The sequence below is a fragment of the Pinus tabuliformis genome, chromosome 8, assembly GCF_031772625.1.
Source record: "Pinus tabuliformis cultivar Carrire ecotype Pingquan chromosome 8, CPIR1, whole genome shotgun sequence".
In the NCBI taxonomy this organism is placed as follows: domain Eukaryota; kingdom Viridiplantae; phylum Streptophyta; class Pinopsida; order Pinales; family Pinaceae; genus Pinus; species Pinus tabuliformis.
In genome coordinates, this window is record NC_142294.1 from 1652284775 (window position 1) to 1652311028 (window position 26254).

Below are 26254 nucleotides of genomic sequence, written 5' to 3' on the forward strand. Positions count from 1 at the left end.
GAATGTAATGCAAATTTTTAATTGCACACCAAATGTAAGGTACGAATCACCCCATGCTTTGAACTGTAAAAGAATTGCAGGTGAATAATACCTTTGGCCTACATGACTGAAGAAATATACTTAGCTGCACCAGTCCATTAATGATACAAAAACCATTGAAGTTTACATCTGTTTTTTAATATCCATTTTTATCTCGTACATCTAGAACTCAATACTCCCAATTTCATACAGATATGTCACTCCTATACAAACAGCGACACTCATTTGTGTTTGGCCACAAAAAATATGCTGGCAAGGATATCTATACAGCACAGCAAAGGGCAGCAATGATGCGACAAGCGTAACATGATTCAAGTTACCTTTGTTATCCAGCGTCCCCTTTTCTTTAATTATCATCAACATTGTTTTCCATTGGTCTTTGCCAATACCGATTTAAAGTGGAAGACGAGTCACTTAGACTAAATGAACAAACAGAATTTGGTTAAAAATCAGACTCGAGTTTAAATTGTGTATTTTCGTACAAGGACGCAGTAGTCATAAAATCACATGAATCGGTTAATCAATATTTTCGGAATTTCCGCAATGTCCCGTATGCAGCAAGTTTCATATCTAGAGTTTTGAATATTTGTCCTTAAATCCTTTGACAAATAATACTGTTACAAGTGCAGAGGATACTTCTGGATTCAATACTGTGGCTACTATCATCATTTAAACAATACAAATTCACAATTTGAAGGCTTGTGACAATATCCACATTTGAATACCCTTCAAACTTGCACATTTAATGACAATGGCACATAATAAAATGAAAGGCCTATCCAAATAGCAAGCCCTGTTGAAATTTTCAGTATTGCAACAATAAATTTCTCTTATACCATACTCACCTTGTCATATAGAAATTCAAGGTGAATGATGGCTGTCAGACTCCACTTGCACGTCAATATAGCGCTAAATACACTTCAAAGGCAATGGCAAGTAATTCCTTGCCCTTTATGAGAGAATGCAGAGTCGTGTCTTTCTGAATCCTGAATGATACAGAGAAACAAGTCCAAGGTACAGCGACCTTTAATATCATAAAATGAATTTACACAAATTGGCGGTCCGCTATTGAAGTAGAGGACACTTACCTTAAATCATTAGTAAGACTAAGAATCCTTTCTACGCATGAATCCAGTTAAATTTCAGTGATTTTACAAGAGCCAGTGGCTACTGTCACGTTAAAATGTGGCTCCTACCTAGTGTACATGAGTCAAAATTGTGTTGGTTGCCCCAAGTTAATTTGGAAGCAATCTGAAAAACAATTTAGACTATGTTACAAGGACTGCTTCCTTCCCTTAGCCCGTCCACCATTGCTTAATCTCCTGTGTTTCTGTCCTCGACCTGGCCAATACTGGTCGTCATCATAGTCATCATCATCCTCATTTTCACTCTCACTGGAAACAGCTTTAACTTTACGTGCAGGAGAAACAATTTTTCTAAGAGTTCTTGTGGGTACATGACCGTTCATCTGAGCATCTTTATTACCATCTGCTTGTGCAGCTGTAGGACGGGCTCGTTTTTTGGATATATTGGCTGTATAAGCAGAGTAGTCCAAAGAATCGTCCTTCAGAGACCTTTTAAAATCCTGACAATACAAAATTAGGTAGAAAAATCCAAAATTAGTTCAGTGATGAAGACTCATTTGTTTCAGACTAGAAGAAATTCATTGATGAAGATTCATTTGTTCCAGACTAAGAAGAAAATCAAACAAACAACCAATGTAGTGGATACACATAAATGAAAAGAAATATTTCACAATCACGATATACTGTTATTTTCTGCCTGGACCACAAAACCAAAGTTGTCTAGACAAGTTTAAAGTTTAAACCAATCATTATAGATGTAAAGATTTATTAATTGGCAGGCTGTACAAGAATTAATGTTATTAATAAATATTCTTCAGTCACACAGAGTAAATGCAAGTTACTAAACATGTGACAGGAAAAATTAGTTACAACTCTACATCTTCATCAGGTTGCAACTTACAAATATAGTAAGAATATAATTTACTAAATCGTATTCTGGTTTTGTTTTACCTTACTCGGAAAGTGATTTCTACATCTACAGACTAAAACATATTGAGCACTGAAAACATATTAAAAATAGTTTGCTCAGGCTCATTCCCCATTCAAAAGATGAAGGATAATAAGAAAGCGTGTTTGTGACAAAACAAATAGGTTTTTAAAAACCTTCAGCAATTAGCAGAACAGCAAACAATATATTTTGTGTACCCACATCCCAAGGTGAGTTAGAGGCAGTGCTAAGCTGTATACCTTTTCAGAAGTATTCAAATGGAAAATTGAGCCGGGTGATTCAATCATTTTTATTTCACCAAATGTGGATAACAAAGGCACTGTTGAAATAATTAGTAACGATGATCCTTTCAAAATAACATGAAAATGTTGGCCACTTCATCCCCCTTTATAACCAACTTCAATTTTCACCACCAAGAACCTAACACGAACGATTTATTAAGGTTGTATGTTATTCTTTATTTCCAAGAGATCTGACATTTATTTGCCTTGTATCTCAATCGTGTAGCCTTCACAAAATGCAACACAACACTTTATATCCCATATTTGTCATCTTTTCACTGATATTGATCCACGTTTTCTTGATGTACGCCTTGCTGGATTCCACAAAAGAGAGAGAGGCATTGAACGGAACCAATAGAGACCCTAATTCTAAAATAAAGATAACAAGCACCAGGCCTGTGCAACACTTGAAGAGATACCACACAAGAGAAGCACAACCCTCAAGAGGGAAAATTACCCAAGAACAGGTGCACTAGAGAGAGGTACACTAGAGAGAGAGAAACCCAAGGACAAGAGATGGTGATACTTGTTAGGTACCCTTGGGAAATTCACTTTATTAAGAATGAATGAATCACTTTACTAACAAATAAAAATGGGAGTGGATGTATAAATACACAATACAAAGGTAGGTCGTTTTCCCGATTAGGAGAAAAAGACTAAAAAGCTCAAGTCTGTTCCAAGTGAAACTAAGAGGGGGCCACTATCACCTCACCAACCCTCTTCTGCACTTCAAACAAGCTCTCCTCCGGCTCAAGGGCGACTTCCTAGGTTAAGATGATTTGGGACAAGGAATTCCAAGGTGAGACGAAGAGTAACAGAATTTGAGATATGAAATTTGATGGAAGTGCAGGAGACCAATGCATTGTCCTACTACTAATTTTTGGGGCATATGGCCTCAACAAAGAAGTCCTTCGAGAGAGTGCAAATGGATATATGGTTATATCCTAAATCACCTAACAGGTTACTTCATTCTCTTACTGTGAGAGGAACTGGAGCACATATGGGAATCTGTATGGCTTGAAGAAGAGAAGGCTTGAGCAATCCAAGGGAGGGATAATGGCGTATATGCACACCAACCTTCATCTTATTTACAGGGAAAGGGAGGAGTGGTTGAAGGAAAAGACAAAGATGTGAGATGTGCTTCTTGGTGATATGGATTTAGACAGCAACGTTGAGTTGGCATTGCTAACTTGAATCTTAATGAGCCAGAGTTAGAACTTGTTACTTTTGATGATGGTGATCTCTTGAGGGGGCATCCTCCACGCTAGCAGATGCACATATTACATTAGATACAGATGACGAAACAAAAGAAAGCAGTGGTGGTATTAATGTTGACTTTGATGTTGGTGAGCTATAGCCTACTGGCAGTTGCCTGTGAGATTCTGCCATTCCGATCTACAGTTCTAATATATACCCTATTTTGTAATTGCTATTTTCCATTGGCATTCCCAAATTCCCACATATAGAGAAAACCACAGTTTATGGTTAATTTCTTGTGTTTGTCAATTTATCGTCATTGATGTACTAGTAAGTACTAGTTGTAAACTTGTATCATTGATGAATCATGACTATATGCATAATGTATGATTGAATTTGTATCATCATGAGAATCTGTGTATATATATATATATATATATATATAACATGTCCTGTGTCCCATGTTATCATGACAGGTGACTTGGTTGGGAATGTGTTATATTCTTTGCACGTCACCCATGTGCAAGTTATATGCACCACACAGTGGCGTCACTGTGGGGGTTGTTAGCCCTCCATATTCAGAGGGGCATGCATGGAGGGAAATAACGTCCCTGCCCGAAGTCTGGAGCAATACCTCAAAAAAATTGTGCTTTTTTGCATCTGTTTTTTGTAGGTTTTGGCACATGATTCACTTTTAGCAATTTTCAGGGGCATGATGGTTTTTCCCATGCTTTTGTAGATCTGATCAGAAGAACTATGGTTGCATTCTAATCCAGGGTTAATGGATTGGAGATTTATGAATGTTACAACATATACATATTTTATTGTAACATTGTAAAGAGAAATAAAGAAAAAAATCTTGTTAGTTTTCCCGGATTGGTTTCCCAAGATAAAATCTCTATGATAATGTGTGTTTGTCATTGTATATTTTTCGTTTTATTGATAATCTATTTGTTGGAATCATTTTTGCAGGGTTAAAACCTACAATTGGTATCAGAGCATTTTTGGCTTTAAGAGAATGCCTTTGTGGCTAGGGGTTTGGCTCGAGCCTGTGGTAGGCCCTATTATAATGGGTAATTTGTGTAAGTCATTCTTTCGGTGAAAAGGAAATGGCGACTAGTTCAAAGTTAGAGATAAGAAATTTTGAGCTGTGGAAGGCCGAAATGGAAGAATTGTTGGTGGACAGAGATCGACAAATCATCATGGATCTAGGTATTGCACCAACGGGGATATCAATAGAAAATTAGATCAAATTGGATCAAAACACAAAGCACAATATGATTGTCTCTTAGATTTAGTATTAATAAATGTTTTAGGGGAAGCTACAGTGAAGGTTTTGTAGGATAAGTTAGGGGCTTTGTATCAATCTAAGTCCCTAGTGAACAAATTCTTCCTATGGAAGAAGTTGCATAACCTGGGGATGAAGGATGGAGACTCAATGACAAAGCATTTGAATGTCATCAATATTATCGTAAATTAGATTTTATCAATTGATATAAAGATTTCAAATGAAGATAAGTGCATCAATTTGTTATGTTCTCTACCAAACTTGTGAGATAGTTTGGTTGTTGCCATAGATATAATGCAACTATGTTGAAATTCGACGAAATAGCCTCATCCTTGTTATCAAGATAGATGTGATGAAAAAACATGGAAAGAAAGAATGAAAATCCCTTGTTTGTATGAGTACGCTCCTAGAATAGAAATGAAAATAAGTCCTAGAGTGGGAGATTTAAATTTTAAATCGAGAGGAAGATCTAAATCTCCAAGAAAGTTCGTAAAGTTATGTTGGAGAAGTGGAAAAGAAGGGCATTACAAGAAAGGTTACAGATCTAAAATTCCTAAGAAAGGGAAGAGATCTAAGGATGTTACTTCTTCAAAAGCAACAACCACCTCAAATGAAGGAGGGGATGGGTACTTGGCTTCTTAAAGTACACCTATAGATCATGAGGGATGATTGGTTGACTCAAGTGCATCCTTTCATATGACTCCCCATACGAAGTGGTTCTATGAGCAAGAATCATATGATGGTGGTGATTTTTTTAGGAGATGACTTGATAGTCAAAATCATAAGACGAGGAAAAGTCAAGTTGAAGCTCATGGGTTGAAGGATTAGAACACTCCCTGGTGTTTTGCACATCTCAGGATTAGTTATAAACTTCAGTTTTGTAAGCAAGATGAATGATGCAGGTATAAGAAAAGTGTTTGAAAAGGATACTTGCGAGATGGTTCGAGGAGCAATGGTGTTGATGAGGGAACTTCAGATAAAAACTCTGCATAAAATATTGCCAATGATGGGTGCACGTTGTTCCTAAGAGCGGCTAAAGAAAGAAAAGCTATTATACTCTCTGGAGAAAAGACTATGTTGTGGCATCAAAGACTGGGACATATTCGGGAGAATGACCTTTGAGTATTACATGGTAATGGTATGGTAGAAGTATGTCTAATTGCTCTCTGGATTTTGATTTTTTTTGTGAACATTGTTTATATGGGAAGCAAAATCGGGTAAGATTCTCATCTTGTGCTAAGAGGACAGAGGGAATACTACAGCTAGTGCACAATGGTGTATTTAGACCTATGTCGATTCCAACATTGGGTAAATTCGTGTACTATGTTTCATTTATAGTTGACTTCTCGAGGAATACATTGATATATTTCCTCAAAAAACAAAAAGAAGTCTTCGATAGATTTAAGGAATTCAAACCGCTAATAAAGAATCATATATATATATAAAAATTAAGGTGTTGATCACAGATAATTGTGGGTGGTTTTGTGAGAAGGAATTTGAAGAACTTTGTAAGAGGTGTGGTATAGCACGACAAAAGACTACCCCATACACACCTCAATAAAATGGAGTTGCAAAAGGATAACGAGCACGTTGATGGAAAAAACAAAAACAATGTTCAATGGTGTTGGGTTAGGTCAGGAATTATGGAAAAGTAAGTGGATGTTCCATGTTACTTGGTAAATAGATCACCCTCATCAGTGTTGGATGATAGGAATGCACATGAGGTATGCACTAGTGATCCCAATCGGATCCATAAACCACTGTCAAAGAACCCTGACTGTATCGGGACGAAACAAATCCTTGAAGAATCCAAAACAGCAATCAAAAACACCCTGAACCAGTGGCCATGGCAGCCGACGTGGAACAACGAGGACCTCGGTCAAAGCGCGTTGACCGAGGCCCATGGAGACTGCAGGAGGTCGATGTAGCCCCTGGGAGCCCCGGAATTAGAAAAGGAGGGGCCTTAAGCCCTTGGTCACGTTGGGAGCCAGAGGACCGCAGGCAGAGAAATGAAAAGCGCCAACGTACGAAGGTGGGACCCACGACCTGGAAACTGGCGCCCTTGAACGGTAAGAGGTTTTGGAGGAGAGCAAAGCGATCCCATTCAGCGATCAATGCGTGGCAGGAGAGGTGAGAGAAAAAACTGTCGTGATCGTGCGTTATCGGTCGAGCAAGTCAACCGTGCTCGACGTGCGTATGACGTCGGATCTTGGGGAGCCCAGATCGGACGGTTGAGATTGTGCCCAATAGACAGAAGTGGAATCGACAGGGAATTAAGCCATGATTTAAGGGGATTTGGAATCCGTTGACCGCCACGGTGGAGAATGAACGTATCCACGACATAACCGAAGAAACGAATCGACGAGCAGGCTGGTGCTGTTCCGATGGGGACGCGTGGCTACTTCCCAAGCGTTCATGCTGACACCGAACAGAGAACTCCAAGAACATAGGCGATAGGCGAATCGACATGGGCGAGAGAGGAACCGAACAGGCATGGAAATCGAATGGCTAAAGCCATGAACAGAGACAATCGAATAGAGATTGAGAGAGAGAAGATTAGAGAAGAGTCCAAGCGACCAAGAGAGACAATGAACAGTGAACCCTGAAAGGAGGACTGAACACAGAGAACAGTAAAGCCAAGCAAAGGAGACAGAGGACTGAACTGACCACAGGCAGCGTCAAGCACTAGAGAGCTTGAAGATTCAAGCCTTCCCATAGAGGAATCTATCTGGATTGAGCACCACAGTTGGCTCTTTCCACTGTAGACCGAGGGTCACAGAGCTGGTAGGAAGGAAAAGAGTCTGAACTCCAAGTGGCTTGGGGAATCCAAGAACCACCCTACCAAGCAAAATCTGCTTCAGGAGAACTCACATTGAGTCCCTGTATTGTAATTTCTCTGCTGAAAGACACAATAAAACAAGGCCACCACTGAAGCTAGACCGGAGACGCAGCCCTGGAGAATAGGGTGAACTCCTTATTAAAAGTTCTTTGTGTCTTTGTATTGCTTACTGTATTTCTCTGCTTTCCACTTATTTTCTGTGTATTGGCAATCTGATCGATCTGTTGTTTCAATAACACAGAACACACACACCAGCACATTGGTCTATAATACCTTTTTGTTTAATAAATCTTCAACTGAGGTCACTCATAGGGTGATTATCAGATCAAGTGGTATCAGAGCTCTAGGCTGTAAGGTTAGACAAGCTTGTGTTGGTTTAGCTGTGAATGCTCACTAGATCAAAGCTCAACTTAGGAGGAGAGTTGGTGGAAACTAATCCTGAAATTGGGAGAGTCTATTCTCGGAAGACAATGTCAGAGGAAGGTTCTATGGGGCCAGACCCTCAATTCATAGAAAGTTTCCTAGCTATAAAGTCTATGGTAGAAGAAATGTATAGGGACTTTAGAAAGCATAAGGGTGAAGATTCATCAGGGTCTAAGCAAGATGAAGAAGATGAATCTCATTCCCATGACAACTCAAAAGGAAAGGAAAAAGAAGAAAGCCTCCCTACACCTCCTAGTAGCCCTGTGCATAATAAGAAAGCATCTTTAATTAAGTTAGATGTTAAATGTGATTTGCCTATATATGATGGAGAGCTAAATGTTGAAAAGTTGGACAATTGGATTAGACAAATTGATGTGTATTGCAGAGTACAAAATATAGACTCAGACAAGAGTAAGATTCAGCTAGCAAGCCTACGCCTAGGAGGCACTGCTTTGGTTTGGTGGGAAGGCAGAACCCAAGCTGATATGAGGAAGCACGGTAAGACCATCTCTGTCTGGAGTGAATTTGTTACTACAATCAAAAAGCAATTCTATCCATTGGCCTACATGCAACAAGCCATGATGAGTTGGCAAACTCTTCGGCAGTTGAAAGGGCAAAGTGTACAAGGGTATACTCAAGAGTTCAGAAAGAGAGCATTGATGTTGAGTATCTCATTAGACTCACTAGAAACTCTTTTGAAGTACATTGGTGGTCTACACGGCTACATGAGGCATACCATCCTCATGTTTAATCCCACTAGTATAGATGAGGTATTGTACAAGCTACTCATCTAGAAGCTAGAGGAAAGAATAGAAATCCAGAAGTTGGGGGACCATCCCAACCTACTGTAAGCAAGAGTAAGGAGAAAAGAAAGCAGAAGTGGAAAGCAAGGAAGGCTAACACTGCACAGAAAGGCAAAGCTTCATGCACTCACTGTAAAAAGGAAGGGCATGATGATGAGCATTGTTGGATTCTACATCCAGAGCTGAGGCCTAAGAAGTCCAAGGGCAAGAAGAAGAAGACTGTTGCAGCTATTCAGAAAGATTTGGGGTCAGACTCGGGAGATGAAACAATCATTGCAGCCACAGGTATAAAAGGTAAGAATTCTGAAGCATCTACTAGTAATTATGTTCAATATGTTATTGATGAAGAACATGAGAGAAAAAGATATGAGCTTTTCTATATTCAAGTTGTTTCCAGAAATCAAAAGATTGATACTTTGTTTGATAGTGGCTCACAAGTAAATCTGATTTCTGAAGCAATTGTAAACAAATTGGGATTAGCAACTACACCTCATAAGAAGCCATACCCATTAGGATGGTTGAATGATAAAGCACAACTACAAGTGACTAGATAGTGCAAACTTAAGTTTTCTTTTGGGTCAGCATTTGTAGATGAGGTTGAGTTAGATATAATTCCTTTGGATATATGTGGAATTGTTTTAGGAAATCCTTACTTGTATGATAGAAAGGCTATTTTCTATAGAGCCGAGAACAAGTATCTACTTGTTAAAGATGGAATCGAATACTTTGTAAGAGCTCATAAGCTCAAGAATAATTATACTCTCATAAACTCAGGATAGATGAAAAGAATGATAAATTCATGCAAACAGTTCTTACTGATGGTTGTAAAGGAAAAGAAAACTAATAAAACCAATGTATTTGAGGGTTGTAATTCTGATCAGCAAGCTGATATAGAAAAGATTGTTTCAGAGTATGATGTCTTGTTTCAAGGACCTCAAGATCTGCCACCCAAAAAGGAAATAGTACATGATATTATTTTGCAGCAAGATGTTCCTTTGCCTAACGTTGGGATGTACAGGTTATCTACTTTAAAGAATGTTGAAATCAAGAAGCAGGTGCAGGAGTTGCTCGAGAAAGGGTTCATCGGGCCTAGCACATCACCATGTGGGTCACCAATCATTTTGGTCAGAAAGAAAGATGGCTCGTGGAGAATGTGCATTGATTACTGAGCACTAAAGAAAATAACAATCAAAAATCGTTATCCCCTTCCTCGCATAGATGATCTTTTAGATCAACTGAAGGAAGCTGTTTATTTCACCAAGCTGGATTTGCACAGTGGATACCATCAAGTCAGAGTTGCAGAGCAAGATGCATGGAAGACTGCTTTCAAAACAAAGTAGGGATTGTATGAATGGCTAGTTATGCCTTTTGGCTTGACCAATGCCCTTGCTACTTCATGAGATTAATGAATGATGTACTAAGACCTTTTCTTGATGATTTTGTTATTGAGTATCTAGATGACATTCTGATTTTTAGTAAAACATGGGAAGAACATTTAAAGCATGTTAAGCAGACATTAGATGTTTTGAAAAGAGAAAAACTTTATGTTAAACTCTCCAAATGTAAATTTGGCAAAACCTCTCTAAATTATTTGGGTCATATAGTAGGGGGGTGAATTGAAAATAGATCCCTCTAAAGTGGCAGCCATTGTAAACTAGCCTAAACCCAAGTCTGCTACAAAAGTGAGAAGCTTCTTAGGAGCAGCACAATATTGGAGGAAGTTCATTTCAAATTTTTCCTCAATTGCAGCTCCCTTACATGCTTTGACAGGATTGAACAAGGTGTTTCAGTGGGGAGGCAAACAACAGAAAGCCTTCAACACCTCGAAAGAAAAAATTAGTACAGCACCTGTACTAGCACTGTCAGATCTACAAAGACCATTTGAGATCCAAACTGATGCAGTGACTATGCCATGGCAGCAGTGTTGACACAGCACAGTAAACCCATATGTTATCATTCTGAGACTTTTAATCCTGCAGTAGTCAACTATCCCACATATGATAAGGAATTGTATGCATTAGTTCAGAGTGTGAAAAAATGGAAACATTGCTTAATGGGCAAAGAAACAGTAATACATACTGATCATTAGCCACTTCAATACCTACACTCCTAAACTAAGTTGCAACAATCAAGACAATATAGATGGATGGTTTTCTACAACAGTTTCATTTAGTCATCACATATAAAAAGGGCATACATAACAAGGTTGCGGACATGTTATCTAGACCTACTATAAATGCATCTACCATACCTAAGCATAATTCTGTGTTGCATGAAAGCTACATAGAACAGTATGCTCAGGATACGGACTTTAAAGATGTATATGCAACTTTGAGTCAAGGCAAAAGAGTAGGAGAATTGGACTATCATGTGAAGGACCGACTCTTATATCATTGTGGGAAACTCTACATTCCACAAACTGAGAGAGCAAAGATAATTAGGGAAGCACACACTTCTCTGATATCAGGTCACTTTGGGGTAAGTAAAACAGTTGCACAGCTACAAAGGTTCTGCTATTGGCCGAAAATGAATGAGACAGTTTCTAGATATGTAAAGGGATGTGCTATGTGTGCTAAAAGCAAGCCCAGTAACAGAAAACTAGGCTTGTACACTCCATTGCCAGTTCCTTCTCACCCTTGGGAAAGCATTTCCATGGATTTTGTTGGAGGACTGCCCAAATCTAGGAAAGGTCATGATTATCTATATGTTTTTGTGGATAGGTTCAGCAAAATGTGTATTTTGATACCCTATAGTAAACATATTACAGCTGAACAAACTGCAAAATTATTCTTTGAACATGTATTGGTTCATTTTGGATTACCCACTTCTATTATATATGATCGAGACACCCGATTTGTGGAAAAGTTTTGGTCCAATCTGTGGGAACTAATGGACACCAAATTAAAGAAAAGCACAGCTTTTCATCCACAAACAGATGGCCAAACAAAAGTAGTTAACAGGACAATGATCCAGTCACTGAGAGGATATTGCAGCAAACACCCTAAGCTTTGGGATGAACACTTGTGTTATGTGCAGCATGCTTACAATAGAGCCAAAGACTCTTCTACCCAGAGATCTCCTTTTGAGACCTGCTTTGGTTTCATACCAAGGTCTCCCTTGGATTTTGTCTTTGGTAAAGATACCATGGTTGATAGACACAGTGATGTGGACAGGGCAACTAGGTTCATTGAACAGATCCAGGAGATCCACCAGGCAGTACAGGAACAGTTGGACAAGAGCCAGGCCAAGTATAAGGCTAGGCATGATAAGCATCAGATGGAACATAGTTTTCAAGTTGGAGACCAAGTCTGGCTGTATATCAGCAAGGACAGGATGCAAGGTGAAGGTAAGAAGCTAAAACCTATCAGGTATGGACCTTTCAGGATACTTGAGAAGATTGGTGAAAATGCTTTTCGCCTTGATCTTCCAGCTTACATGCACATCTACTCAGTCGTGAACGCATATTGCTTGAGGTCGTTTGAACCTTCAATGATTGAGGACCCTGAAGAGCAGAGTCAATTACCTTCTGTTGATGACCTGCTACCTGAATATCTTAATGAGTTGCAAGAAGATACAGTATTGGACAGGAAGGTAAGGACGACGCGCAGTGGACAGGTAGAATACCTCAGGATTGGGCTTAAAGGTTCGAATCCGAGCAGTGCGAAGTGGATTGAGATTGGACAAGTGAGACAGCAGTTCCCTCACTTAGTCGATACTTGAAGAAAACCAACTTTTGGTGGTCCAAAAGCTTTTCAGTAGGGAGGTCGTGATCCAAATCAGATCCATAAACGATTGTCAAAGAACCCTGATTGTATCGGGACCAATGTTGCACGAAGCGGGAGCGAAGCGGAAGCGCAAAGCGGAAGCGCGGAGCGCGGAAGCGTCATTTTCCAAAAATCTAGGAAGCGAAGCATCCGCGGAAGCGTCTGCTATATATATATATATATTTTTTATATTTTTTTGCATTTATACTCAAAACAAACATCCCAAATACCAAATTAATTGTAGAAGACATGAAAACATGCATATTTTTGCATAAATCAAGATAGATATGGCATCCATGATTCCATTGTAGTTACTAGTATGTACAACAATCATCTATATTCTAGCTATTACAAACATACATCAAATTTTTAAGCATATTATAAAACATAAAACATTTAAGCATATTATAAAACATAAAACATAGAGCATATTATGATTTATCTAGCAAGTGAGCAACTGTCAACATTTGTCATGTCCAAAATTCAAATAATAATGTTTACAAAATATGTCACTTGGTCACCGCCAAGCCAAAAAGGTTCAAAATTCAAATTCACAAGTCTACAAGTCTAATGAGTAATCTATGACAAAAAGAAGTAGATTGTGAATATATCTACTAATCTCTCCTCCTTCCACCACGAATAGAACGTGATGGCGGGCCTCCACGTGGTGGCAATGAAGAAGATGGTCCCTGTGTAAGTCGTGGCACTGGAACTGATGAAGAAGAACCCCCTGCTGTTGGTGTTGAACCATGGAACCTAGGAACCAAGGGACCAGATGGGGGTGGGGGTGGTGGCATATCAACACGGTCATCATCATCCTAGAATCGCTCAAAAAATTCATGCAAAAAAAAAAACACTAGTTAACAAAAAAATTAAAAACATGAATTAGAGAAATGCTTTACAAGGGAAAATTGGAAAAATCATACCACAATGGACATACTTGGATAAGAGCATCCTCTAATTGCTCTAGTCGCAACACTCCATCCTCCAAATTGGGCTCCTCTGGATTCTTGTCCCAAATCAACAAGTCTTTATTAGACTTTGCATCTTCACAGTAATGGGACAACAATCGCAAGTTGTAATGAACATAAACCAAGCTCTCTGCCCGGTCTAAATTCAACTTGTTCCTTTTAACACTGTGGATGAAAGAATAAGAGCTCCAACACCTCTCTGCAGAAGAAGTGTTTACCACCTGTGATAGCACCCGCAATGCCAAACTCTGTAGAAGTGGAGTACCCCCTCCATGCATGTTCCACCACTCAAGAGCAGAAAAAGTCTCTCGATCTTGAATTGTATGCATGCTCCCAAATGGACCAGTGTTGAGCGTATAGTTGCTCACCTATCTTCGTACCAATGCAGCCTCCTCATCATCAGGGATTAATCTACTCAATGCAGCCATATATTTTTCGTGAACCTCTTTATCTTGGTGTGGTTTTTTCCTGCTTCCCCCCACCAGGTGCTGGTGTTGAAAGCCATGATGGATGATAGTATTTAGGTGTCAAAACATATGCTAATGCATGCAATGGAATATTTAGCATTTCCCATCGGTTTTGAACCTCTTCACGAATATAATTGTACAAGGTGGTATCTCTAGGCTCAACAATGTCTTTAATCTGCCCCAACATGCTATCCATTTGCTCATACACCTCCCCAATTACTGGTCGATGTGAATCTGCAAACTTGATCATGTAATAAATTGGTTTGGTGAATTGCAAAACATATTTAACCTGTGACCAAAAGTAACTGTCAAGAACAGTGTCCTTGACTACATTAGCACCATCTGTGTCAGTGTTAATTCCATCCCATGTTTCAGCACACACCAGATTAGTTAAAGCTTGTCTCACCCTCACTAGCCGCCTAAAGGTGAGGTAATAACTAGCAAATCTTGTCTTTGCAATTTTAAGCAATTGCAACTTGGAGTAAGTGCCATAGAAGTAGTTTACCCTTGTATGCCCTGTGATGAATTTAATGAGCTGCTTCCCTTTCCTGTAAACCTCAGCAATCCACCCACAATCTTTGTGTTTCACAATATCATGCATCAAAAGGTTCAATGTGTGAACCAGGCACCCAGACCAAAAGATGTGTGGATGAGTACGCTCAATAATTTTTCCTGCTGCCTTACAATTTGCTGCATTATCTGTGATCACTTGAACCACATTATTCGGACCAACATCTTTGATTGATTTCAATAGGAGATCTGCAATGTTTTGTGCAGTTGCACTGATGGAGGAGGAGTCATGACATGCAATAAATACTGCACCACTAGAAGAAACACCAAGAACATTTATCAAATGTTGGTTTCTAATATTTGTCCACCCATCTGATACAATGGATACCCCAAAATCCACCCACTCATGTGTAAAACATGTCAAAGCTCTTTGAACCTTAGCTTTTTCTCTTTCTAATAACACTGTTCTAGCTTTCTCATAGTTGGGGGCCTTGTATCCTTTTGGGGCTTCATGTAATCAAAGTGTTATTTACATCAGAAAGATTCAAATGCATGGGTAGTTAGCATTGAGAGATGCCTTTCCGGCTTGGGTTGATCCTTACTACCTGGGGTAGATACCTCCGCGAAGCTCTTCCTGGCTTCTAGACATGTCTCCTTGCGAACCCCTGCGTCTTCCTTGGTTAGTTCCCCTTATCCTCCCCTGTGGCCGCGCCACTTCTGAGCATCATGGTTGCTATGGTCCTCATCTGTTTCCTAGTGTATTGAAATAATAGGAGGGTATCCAGTGTCTTCTAGTAAAAAAAAGCTGAAGAAATTCAAGGAATGAGCGCTTTCGGGGTTCAATGCAACTGCTTTGCAGTTTGATAAAATAGTCTCAGCCTTGCTGATGGTAGGTTGTCCACCCTATTGTATAAAGTTTGCCCTGATGCTGGCCCTGATTCTGCTGAAGTGCTGGGCTGTCTTGCAATTTGTCCTGCAGCATACCATGTCATGCCAATAGGGAGAGCGAAGCACATTGAATGGTACACCGCAAGCACAAAGAAAACGGACTATCTTTCCATCCACATCATCCCTCCCAGCAACATTAAGGAAATCCCCTATTGTTTTTCTACCTCCAGAGGTTGCAGAAATACCATGAGGAGATGGGCAACTACCAAATTTAGAGGTTGCACTTGATTCAGAATGAGTTTCTTGTTTCTTGTTTTTTTGTTGTGCAGCCATCTCTATTTGGATGTATTTTTTTCTTTGTTCAGTTGAAATGTTTGGGCAAATTTGTACCCCCACAGAACCCTTTTTTTCATCATTGTCCAGCACCCCACAAAGATGCCTCCTCAGACGGGTATATGAACCCGTATATGGTTTTCCTCCATGACAACCATGAGGGCACATAAATTTGTAAGATCCACCACCCTTTCCCCCTTCAAGTTTGGTCACATAGTTCCACAAGGGTGTTGATGTACCTTTCCCATCTTGTGCTTCAGTGTCCCCTTCAAGTTCATCCCCTTCCTATTCAAACCCTTCCTCCTCATCATACATTGGGTCACTACAATTAGGACCAAGTTCATCCCCTTCCTCTTCCCCTCTATTCCTCACCCTTGCCATCATTAAAACAAGAGTGGAATGATACATAGAAGCCAAAAGAACACCATCTTAGAATATGGATATAGGTGGTGGACAACCTGTAAATAAAGGAGCAAGTAGAAACAATGGGAAAGAGTAGGAGAGGGAGGAGAAAAATACAATTTTTTTTCAAAAAAACAAGGGAGTTTGGGGTTTGAACTTACCTCTTTAGCTCTTGTAGATGAAGTCCTCCAAGCTCTTGCTCCAAGCTCCTCCTCCTTCTCCTAGCTCCTCCTTCTTCACTCCTCCAAGCTCTCCTCTCTTCTCCTCTCCTTTCCTCTCTTCTCTTCTCCTCTCCTCTCTTCTCTTCTCCAACTCTCATAAACTCAAAGTGAGAAAATGAGAAGAGAATGGGGGCTTTATTCTTTTCTAAACTTACCCTAAACCCACCCTAACCTCACCCTAACCCACCCCCTCATGCAAACTCAAGTTAAATTTTAAAAAAAATTAAAAAAAAATCGAGTTACATTGCTGCACCCGCGAACTTTTCCGGAAGCGCGGATCCGGAGCTCGTGAAGCGTGCGCTTCCGGGCCGAAGCGAGGCGCTTCCGGAGGCCCGAAGCGCCCTCCGAAGCGCGGATCCGGGCCAACGCTTCCTATATTCCAGGAATCGCATAAAAAAACAGGAATCACGCTTCATCAATTTCAGAATCGCGCTTCGCTTGGAGGTTCCGGAACGCTTCCGTACGGGACGCGATTCCGGCCTAGGATCCGGGGGGGGGGGGCGATTCCTGCAACACTGATCGGGACAAAACAAATCCTTAAAGAATCCAAAACAACAATAGAAAACACCCTGAACCAGTGGCCATGGCAGCTGGCGTGGAATGACGAGGAACTCGGTCAAAGCGCACTGACCGAGGCCCATGAAGATTGTGCGAGAGGTCGATGTAGCCCCTGGGAGCCTCGGAACGGGAAAAGGCGTTGATTTTCGATGCGCGATTAACGCCACGCATCGTTGGGCAAACAGGGCCGAAATGGAGGGGCCTTATGCCCTTGCTCACGTTGGGAGCCAGAGGACTGCGAGCGGAGAAATGAAAAGCGCCAACGTACGAAGGTGGGACCCACGACTTGGAAACCAGCGGTTTTGATCGGGGCGCCCTTCAACAGTAAGAGGTTTTGGAGGAGAGTAGAGCGATCCCATTCAGCGATCGACGCGTGGCAGTGGAGGTGAGAGAAAAAACCACCGTGATCGCGCGTTATCGGTCGGGCAAGTCAAGCGCGCTCAATGTGCGTATGACGTCGGATCTTGGGGAGCCCATATCGGAGGACTGAGATTGCGCCCGATAGACAGAAGCGGAATCGACAGGGAATTAAGCCACGATTTAAGGGGATTTGGAATCCGTTGACCACCACAGTGGAGAAAGAACATATCCACGACATAACCGAAGAAACGAGTCGACGAACACGCTGGCACTGTTCCGATGGGGATGCGTGGCTACTTCCTGAGCGTTCATGCTGACGACGAACAAGGAACTCCAAGCACACATGCGATAGGTGAATCGACATAGTCGGGAGAGGAACCAAACAAGCATGGAGATCGAATGGCTAAAGCAATGAACAGAGACAGTCGAATAGAGATTGAGAGAGAGAGGAATAGAGAAGAGTCCAAGCAACCAAGAGAGACAGTGAACAACGAACCCTGAAAGGAGGACTGAACACAGAGAACAGTAAAGCCAAGCAGAGGAGACAGAGGGTCGAGCTGACCACAGGCAGCGTCGAGCACCAGAGAGCTTGAAGATTCAAGCCTTCCCATAGAGGAATCTGTCCGTCCTGAGCATCACAGTTGGCTCTTTCCACTGTAGACCGAGGATCACAGAGCTGGTAGGAAGGAAAAGAGTCTGTGAACTCCTAGTGGCTTGGGGAATCCAAGAACCACCCTACCAAGCAAAATCTGCTTCAGGAGAACTCACATTGAGTCCTTGTATTGTAATTTCTCTACTGAAAGACACAATAAAACAAGGCCACCACTGAAGCTGGACCGGAGACGTAGCCCTGGAGAATAGGGTGAACTCCTTATTAAAAGTTCTTTGTGTCTTTGTGTTGCTTACTATATTTCTCTATTGTCTTTCCACTTATTTTCTGTGTATTGGCAATCTAATCGATCCGTTGTTTCAATAACACAGAACACACACACCAGCACATGGGTCTGTAATACTTTTTTGTTTAATAAATCTTCAATTGAGGTCACTCATAGGGTGATTATCAGATCAACTAGTAAGAAACCATCTCTCACACATTTCAAGGTGTTTGGCTATGATGCATATGCACGTGCTCCAAAGGAAATTAGAACTAAGTTGGATAACAAATCCAAAAGGTACAACTTTATTAGTTATAGAAATGGTTTAAAAGGTTACAAGCTTCGGAATCCAAAACAAAGAAGGTTGTGTGCAATTGAGATGTGGCATTTAGAGAAGTGAAAAATGTTATCAAACTGAAAGTACTACCAAGCGAGAAAAAACCAGAGAAAATAGAGCTTAAAGAACAAGAATTCGATGAAGAAGAACCACATGCTCTAATTTTGAGGAGATCAATTTGGGAAAGAAGGCAACCATAAAGGTATATACCACCTAACTTTCTTTCAAAATTTGTTGTGTTTATTATTGATCATGATCCTAGAATTGTTAAGGAGGCAGTGGATTTGGAGGATGGAAAACTTTGGCAAAAGGCCATGTCTGAAAAAATGGTTGCCTTTGGCAAGAATGAGGTTTGGAATCTAGAAGAATTGTGGGCTAGAAGAAAGCCCATTGGTAGTAAATGGATGTTTAAGAAGAAGTTGAATGCAAAAAGAAAAGTGCAAAAATACAAAGCTTCGTTACTAACAAAAGTTATTCCCAAGTGAAGGGAATTGACTTTGGTGATACTTTTTCTCTTATTTCAAAGCTAGTCTCTATTAGATTTCTTTTATATGTTGTTGCTTTTGATTTTGAGGTAGTGGATGTGAAGATAGCATTCCTACATGCGGATCAACAAATAGATACCTACATAAAGAAGCCAAAAGGCATTACAATGAAGGGTGATAAAGATTTGTATGCAGGCTGAAAATGTCCTTGTATGGGCTGAAGCAATCACCAAGGATGTGGTATCAAAAATTTGATACATATAACAAGGGGCAAAGTGAATCACTGTGTATTTTAAAATAGTTAATAGTTGTCTTATTTATTTGGTCTTCTATGTAATTGATATGTTGTTGATTGGGAATGACAAAGAAATCATCCTGGATAAGAAAACTCAATTGTCCTCTAGATTTGACATGAAGGATCTTGGCGTTGCAAATTTCCTTTTGGGCATGGAAATTAAAAAAGATTGGGCAAAGATGAAACTTTGGTTAAATCAGAAGAAGTATGTTGAGACAATATAGTAGAGCTTTAATATGCAAAAAATAAATCGATGAGAGACCCTATTATTTTAAGTGTAAAGTTATCTGCAGATAAGTGTCCCAAGACATAGGAAGAGGATCAGGACATGTTTTGTGTTTCATATGCTAGTGTGGTTGGAAGTTTGATGTACGCGAAGGTCTATACAAGACTAAAAATTTCACATGTAGTGGGAGTATTAAGCAAGTATATGTCAAAACCAAGAAGCATTGGACAACAATAAAGAGGGATTTCATGTATTTGTGTGGCAATATTGATTATGGATTGTGCTATGAGAGAAGAATAGGACTAGATAGACTACTGGACATACATGGCTTTGTTTATGCAAACTACATTAGAGATATAAATCGTAGATCTACAAGTGGGTATGTGTTTAACATATTTGGAGGAGCAATCAATTGGATGAGGAAGATACAGTCTATAATGGCACTTTCAACTATAGAAGTTGAACACATGGAAGCCACTCATGCAATCAAAACAATAAATTTGGTTATATAGATTGTGTTCAGGTATGTGATTGGTACGACACGCTATAAGGATAGATTCTCGTAGTCAAAGTGCAGTTTTTCTAGCGAAGAACCATGCTTATCATTCGAAGACAACGCATATTGATGTTCAATATCACTTTGTAAGGGGTATGATTGATGACCAAAAGGTGTTTCTGCTAAAAGTGGACACTTTCAAGAATGTTGCAGATGCATTAACAAAATTTGTGAGAACTAAAAAGTTCTCTTAGTGTAGAGAAACAATGGGCATCACTGCCCTGAATTGTTGATTGTGTACTCCTACAACCCATTGTATGCAAAGAAAACAAGTTGGATAATGTTAGGTATGTGTTATATTATTTGCACAACTAAAAAGAATACAGATTACAAAAAAACCCTATTTTACAACTCAACATTAGACTAGAATTGTTGACTCCGCCAATGGGTGAAAAACTACATTAGATAAACAAATCAAACCCACTCTATAAAAAATAGATCACTCCATCCCAGAGCAAGCAATGTGACCATTGTGGCCCAATACCGCCTAGCCAAATCAACATGGCTCCATGGGAGAAAGAATATCCCTAGGCTATTCACACCTAGCCAAATTAACATGGCCACATGGGTGAATGTATCATTCTCCCCTAATCAAATCAAGATGACTCCATGGGAGGATGTTTGTCTGATGTTGCAAAAACATCAACACTCCCTCTCAACGAGGAAGACATTCTGCATCACGCCAAGCTTGTCTTTGAAGTATACAAACTTCCCCCTAGGCAAAGGCTTGGTGAAATCAAAGCTAGAAAAATTATCATTGGTTCTCTTAGTGATCATCTCATTACTTATGTTTATGATTTGAAGAAAGATAAAAAAAATGTATGACAAATTAATTGACATGTTTGCAATTAGTAACTTAAACCAATTTATTTCCTTGAAAAATCAACTAAAGGATATCAACACGAACTGAGGAGAGACAATCGGTGAAATTGTACTCGACAAAAAAATGGCATTAATTGCGATTGGAGGCTTTTCTCCTGTTTCAGAGACTTTTATCACCACCATCAGCAATATCAACATTATTCCCACATTTGATGAGCTCTTGGAAAAGTGTATCCAAGAGGCGGCCAAAATGATACCAGAGGGAGAATTTCACATCATGAAGAAAGAGAACCTACTGCATTTTCAGCCTATGACAAAAGAAAGAAAGGTAATAAAAAAATATTCTTTCAAATCAAATAAATGGAAACTAGGCATGTCAAAAGTTAGATGCTTTAACTGTCAAAAGCATGTTCACTTTGCTCATGACTATAAAGAAAGAAGAAGAGCACCTAGATTCAAAAACAAATCTGATTATAGAAAAGCCACTTCTGAAAATAAAAATAAAAAAAGTAATCCTAAGAAAACAAGAAGTCCAGGGTATAGAAATAATGGAGTGGAAACTCAATCAAAGTATTTTCTTGTTTTTCTCCTTTCCAATTCTTCTGTAGATTCATTTGATAACTTGTTAGTTGATAATCTTGCTTCCAAACATTTTACTGGTTATAAAGAAGCACTCTCTAATCTAGTCGAGAGGGAGATTAATTTAAATGTTATCCTTTGAGATAGTTCTACTCACCAAGTTAAAGGTTATGGTTTAGTTTCATTTCAATTAGATGATGGCAAATCTATTTTTCTGCAAGAATTTTAATATGTACCTGGTTTGAAAAAGAAAAGTGTATAAAGAATGAAAATTGTTTTTATTAATGGAAAAGTTATAACTTGGCCTTTGAAATCAAGTATGAGAAAAGTCTTCACTCTTTGATCAAGATGTGAAGGGCTACAAAGTCAATGGTAAACCCATTCATGCATCAGTTCATGATATTGATCTTCAATGTGAGCTATGGCACAAATGATTTGCTTACCTACACTACAAAGTCTTACCTCACGAAAAGAAGATGGTTTCTGGAGTGTCTGAGATCAGATTGGATCATGGAGTTTTCCCAGGGCGTGCAACTGGAAAGCATGTAAAGGGACCATTCCCTTCAAGCAGAACAAAACCTAGTCAGGTACTTCAACTCATACATTCTGATTTATGTGGACCTATGCATGTTACTTCTCTTGGTGGCGACCTTGTATTCCATGATTTTTGTTGATGATTTTTTTTAGAAGTCATTGATATTCTTTTTGAAAAAGAAAGAGGAAGCATTTGATATGTTCAGAGATTTAAAGGCTCCGATTGGAAATCAAACTAGAAAGTTAATCAAAGCTTTCAAATCTGATAATGGAGGAGAGTTCACCTCCAATGATTTTAATGATATTTGCAAAAATCTCAGAATAAATAAAGAAACCACTATGTCGTACAATCCATAATAAAATGGTGTGGTTGAGAGCAAGAACAGAACCATTATGGAAGTAGTCAAAGCCATGTTGCATGATCAAAAGCTACCAAAATTTATGTGGTGAGAAGTGGCAAATATTGTTGTTTATGTGAAAAACAGAGCTCCTCATCAGGCCTTAGACAATAAGACTCTTGAAGGCGTATTCACTGGCGAAAGGCCTAATGTGATTCATTTGAGAATCTTTCATTGTCCTGAGTACTTCCATGTGCCAAAAGAGAAAAGGAACAAATTGCAAGCTTCAGGTAAGAAAGGTATGTTTGTTGGTTATTATGATAACTCAAATTCTTATAAAATTTATGTACCTAGTCAAAGAACTATAGAATTTAGCAGAGACGTAACATTTGAAGAAGTTGCAGCTCTTGGAAAAGCAAGAGACTCCCCTCCTCCTGACATTGGTAAAAGACAAGTTGTTAATGAAAAAGAGCTTGCATCTGAGTCTGAACTAGACCCTGAATGAGTTTGTTAATAATCCAATGAATCCTCTAGATCCTCCACCACATGATCCTCCTACAAGAAAGAGACCACTATGGTTGTGAGCTACCTTGCAAGATGTTGAACAACATGCTAACCTAAGGGGAACATTCAGAGAAGTAAGAAGCCAAGTCAACTTCAAGAGTATGTTGTTTGCATCAGCAACATCATTCAAGCAGATCCATGCACCTTTGAAGAAGTTGCAAAAGAACAAGTCTGGAATGATGCCATACCTGAAGAATATGAGTCCATCATCCAAAATGATGTATGGAAAGTGGTTCCTAAACCTCAAGGAAATTTTGTTGTCACTTGCAAATGGTTGTTTAAGATTAAACATCGTGCAAATGGTAGTATTGAAAAATATAAGGCTAGATTTGTAACTATAGGTTTCTCTCAAAAAGAAGGAATAGATTATGATGAGATTTTTGCACCTATATCTCGACATACTACTATTCGATCTGTGGTTGCCTTAACTGCTAGCGAGGGATAGACTCCTCCCAAAATGGACGTGAAAATTGCTTTCTTGCATGGCTTCCTCAAGGAAGAGGTATTTGTGGAATAGCGACAAGGCTTTGAAGAGCATGACAAGGAAACTCGTGTATGCATACTGAAGAAAGCCTTATATGGCTAAATCAAGCTCCAAGAGCTTGGTATGCTCATATTGATAGCTACCTGATAAAGCTTCGTCTCACCAGAAGCAATGCAGACCAAAACCTCTACTTCAAGATTGTCCAAGGATACCTTTGATTTTGGTATTGTATGTTGATTATTTATTCTTGAGAGGAGGAAAACCTTTTATCATCCAATGTAAGAGGGAGTTAGCTTATGAATTAGAAATGAAAGACCCTGGTTTGATGCATTACTTTTTAGGTCTAGAGGTCTAGCAAAGACCTGGTGAAATTTATCTTTCTCAAGGAAAATATGTTGTTAAGCTTCTTGAAAGATTTTCTATGGTAGAATGTAAGTCCATGCATACTCCTATGGAAATGAACTTTAAGAAATAATGTGGCAAAGCTACAAGACCTAATTTAGCAAATCCTCTAAAGTATAGATAGCTCATTGATGCTTTGATGTTTTTCGTAAACACTCGGCCTGACATATGCTTTGTTGTGAAAACTTTAAGTCAACATTTGATTGATCCCTTTAATGCCCACTGGATTGCTGCAAAACATGTACTCAAACACTTGCATTGAACTATTAATCCAAGATTAACATACACTACTAAAAATATAAGACTTCATGTATATATTGATGTTGATTGGGCTACTAACTCTGCTGATAGAAAGAGCACTTTTGGGTGTTGCTTTAGCTTGGGATCTCTCATGATCTCTTGGATAAGAAAAAAACAGAAGTCCATTGCACTAAGTAGAACTAAAGTTGAGTACATTGATGCTAGCATGGTTAACTCTGACGCAGTTTGGCTGAGAAATTTCTTTTGGAGAACTATTTGAACAAGTTTCAAACACAACAGTTATTTATTGTGACAATAAGAGTGGGATTCATCTTGCAAAAAATCATGTGTTCATGACAAGTCCAAGCATATTGAGATTACATATCACTATATTCGGGATATGGTGCATAAAGGAGCAATGAGGCTACATCACATCTCCACTGATGATCAAATAGCAAACATTCTTACCAAGCCTTTACCGAAAGGAAATTTCTTGGTTTCTAGAGGAGCATCTTGGACTTACAGACGTGACCCTTTCGGGAAGCGATCATAGTTGATTGAGAACACTGAGTTGTCTTTCCCCCCTGTCACAGCTTAGAGGATTAGGGAATGATGCCAGAAAGCTCTTGAATGATGCCAGAAAGCTCCTGAGGATGACGGACCTCTTGTGTAGTGTGTGTCACAAGAGTAGGCCTTAGTATGCATCTGACCCATAGTCTGGGACGTGGGAAGAGCCACCTATCTGGCCAATAGTTGTAATGAGACTTGTCTATGTGCCCCGTCTAGGATGCAGGTGTTCCACCACTTGACGTTTCATGAAAATTGGTTGAGTATAATCCTTGTTTATGTGACGTGATGATCCTTTCCTTTCCAAATTTGTGTCAAGTGGATGATTCTTCTTTAAATTGTGACTTCTTTGTTATAGATGTTAAAGAGAAGAGTTGAACTGAAATGAATGAAAGAGATCATAGGAAGCGAAGATCTTTGATGCAAAAAGAAATTCCTCCCTAGTTGAGAGGGATTGTTAAAATTTGGCAGCTTGGTAATGAATTTCTCCTAAAAGAAATCATATATTTCAGTAATGTTTGAACCTCCTATAATAAAATTTCATTTTTGACAATTCTAATATGACTTTCCAAAAATAATAAGTCACATCTCAATTTGGAAGTGACTTTCCAAAACAATAACTCACGTGTCAATTTGGAAGTGACTTTCCAAAATAATAAGTCACGTGTCAATTTGGAAGTGACTTTCCAAAAATAGAAAGGCATGTCTAAATGATCAAGGATGATCTGAACATATGGAATCCACTTTAAAATCAAATAAATCATAATTATACAAGTCAAGAATTAATATTCTATCATTACTAGTATTATTATTATGATATTATTATTTATAAAATAGTCTAAAGTCATTCACCTTAATTGGATTAATAAAATCGAATTCTCAATAGTCTCGTGGAATAAGTCAATTAAAATGAGGATCTCTTACGTGTAAAATCAAACCTCTCTCTTGGAATAAAATAGCAACTCCGCACTTAAGAGAATGTAACTCTCCCTCACTAATTCGTTGTATGGCAAAAGTGTAACTCTTCATTAAATGCACTTGCAAATCCCTCACTCAATTCGATTTTTAACTCTCACCAAATATTCTCTCATGTCTAACTGTAACTCTCTCTTTCCCTAATTTGTAATTGTAACTCCTCAAGACAAGTGTACTTCTCTCTCTATTCTTGGGATGAGTTACACTTCTAAAGTAACTCCTTCCTCATAGAATTTGATTGTCATATTCCTGGGTCAAGGTATGAATTCATTTTGTAACTCCTCTCTTTTCTCATTTATTTAAGCAAGAGCAAGTGAGAGTTGAGAGTAGCATGCTCATTGTGAAAAAGGAGAGTAAATGTTGAGTGTGTGCAAGAAAAGTGTGAGAGCAAGTGAAATACAAGAGCAAGGGAAGAGTGGGAGCAAGTGTGAAAGACAAGATCCGATCAAAAGAATGAGGAGATATTCAAGAAAAGAGCAAGAGCACTTCAACTACAAGTTGATCAGATATTGACGACTTTATTCATCTCATTCTCTCTCTCTCTCTCTCTCTCTTTGTAGTCTGTTGAACAATTGAGGACATCTAATAGAGGAACAA

The 26254-nt window shown here is 39.2% G+C and overlaps 1 protein-coding gene across 1 annotated transcript in view; it reads right to left on the reverse strand.

Annotated features, from left to right (window-relative positions):
* Positions 1 to 542: 542 nt before the first annotated feature.
* The window catches only part of EMB2773 (PHD finger family protein), a 269544-nt gene continuing 243832 nt past the window's right edge, over positions 543 to 26254 (reverse strand). The window contains 1 exon segment of the mRNA XM_089374269.1: positions 543 to 1624. Within this exon segment, the coding sequence (XP_089230395.1) occupies positions 1313 to 1624 (312 nt within the window). The 3' untranslated portion in view covers positions 543 to 1312.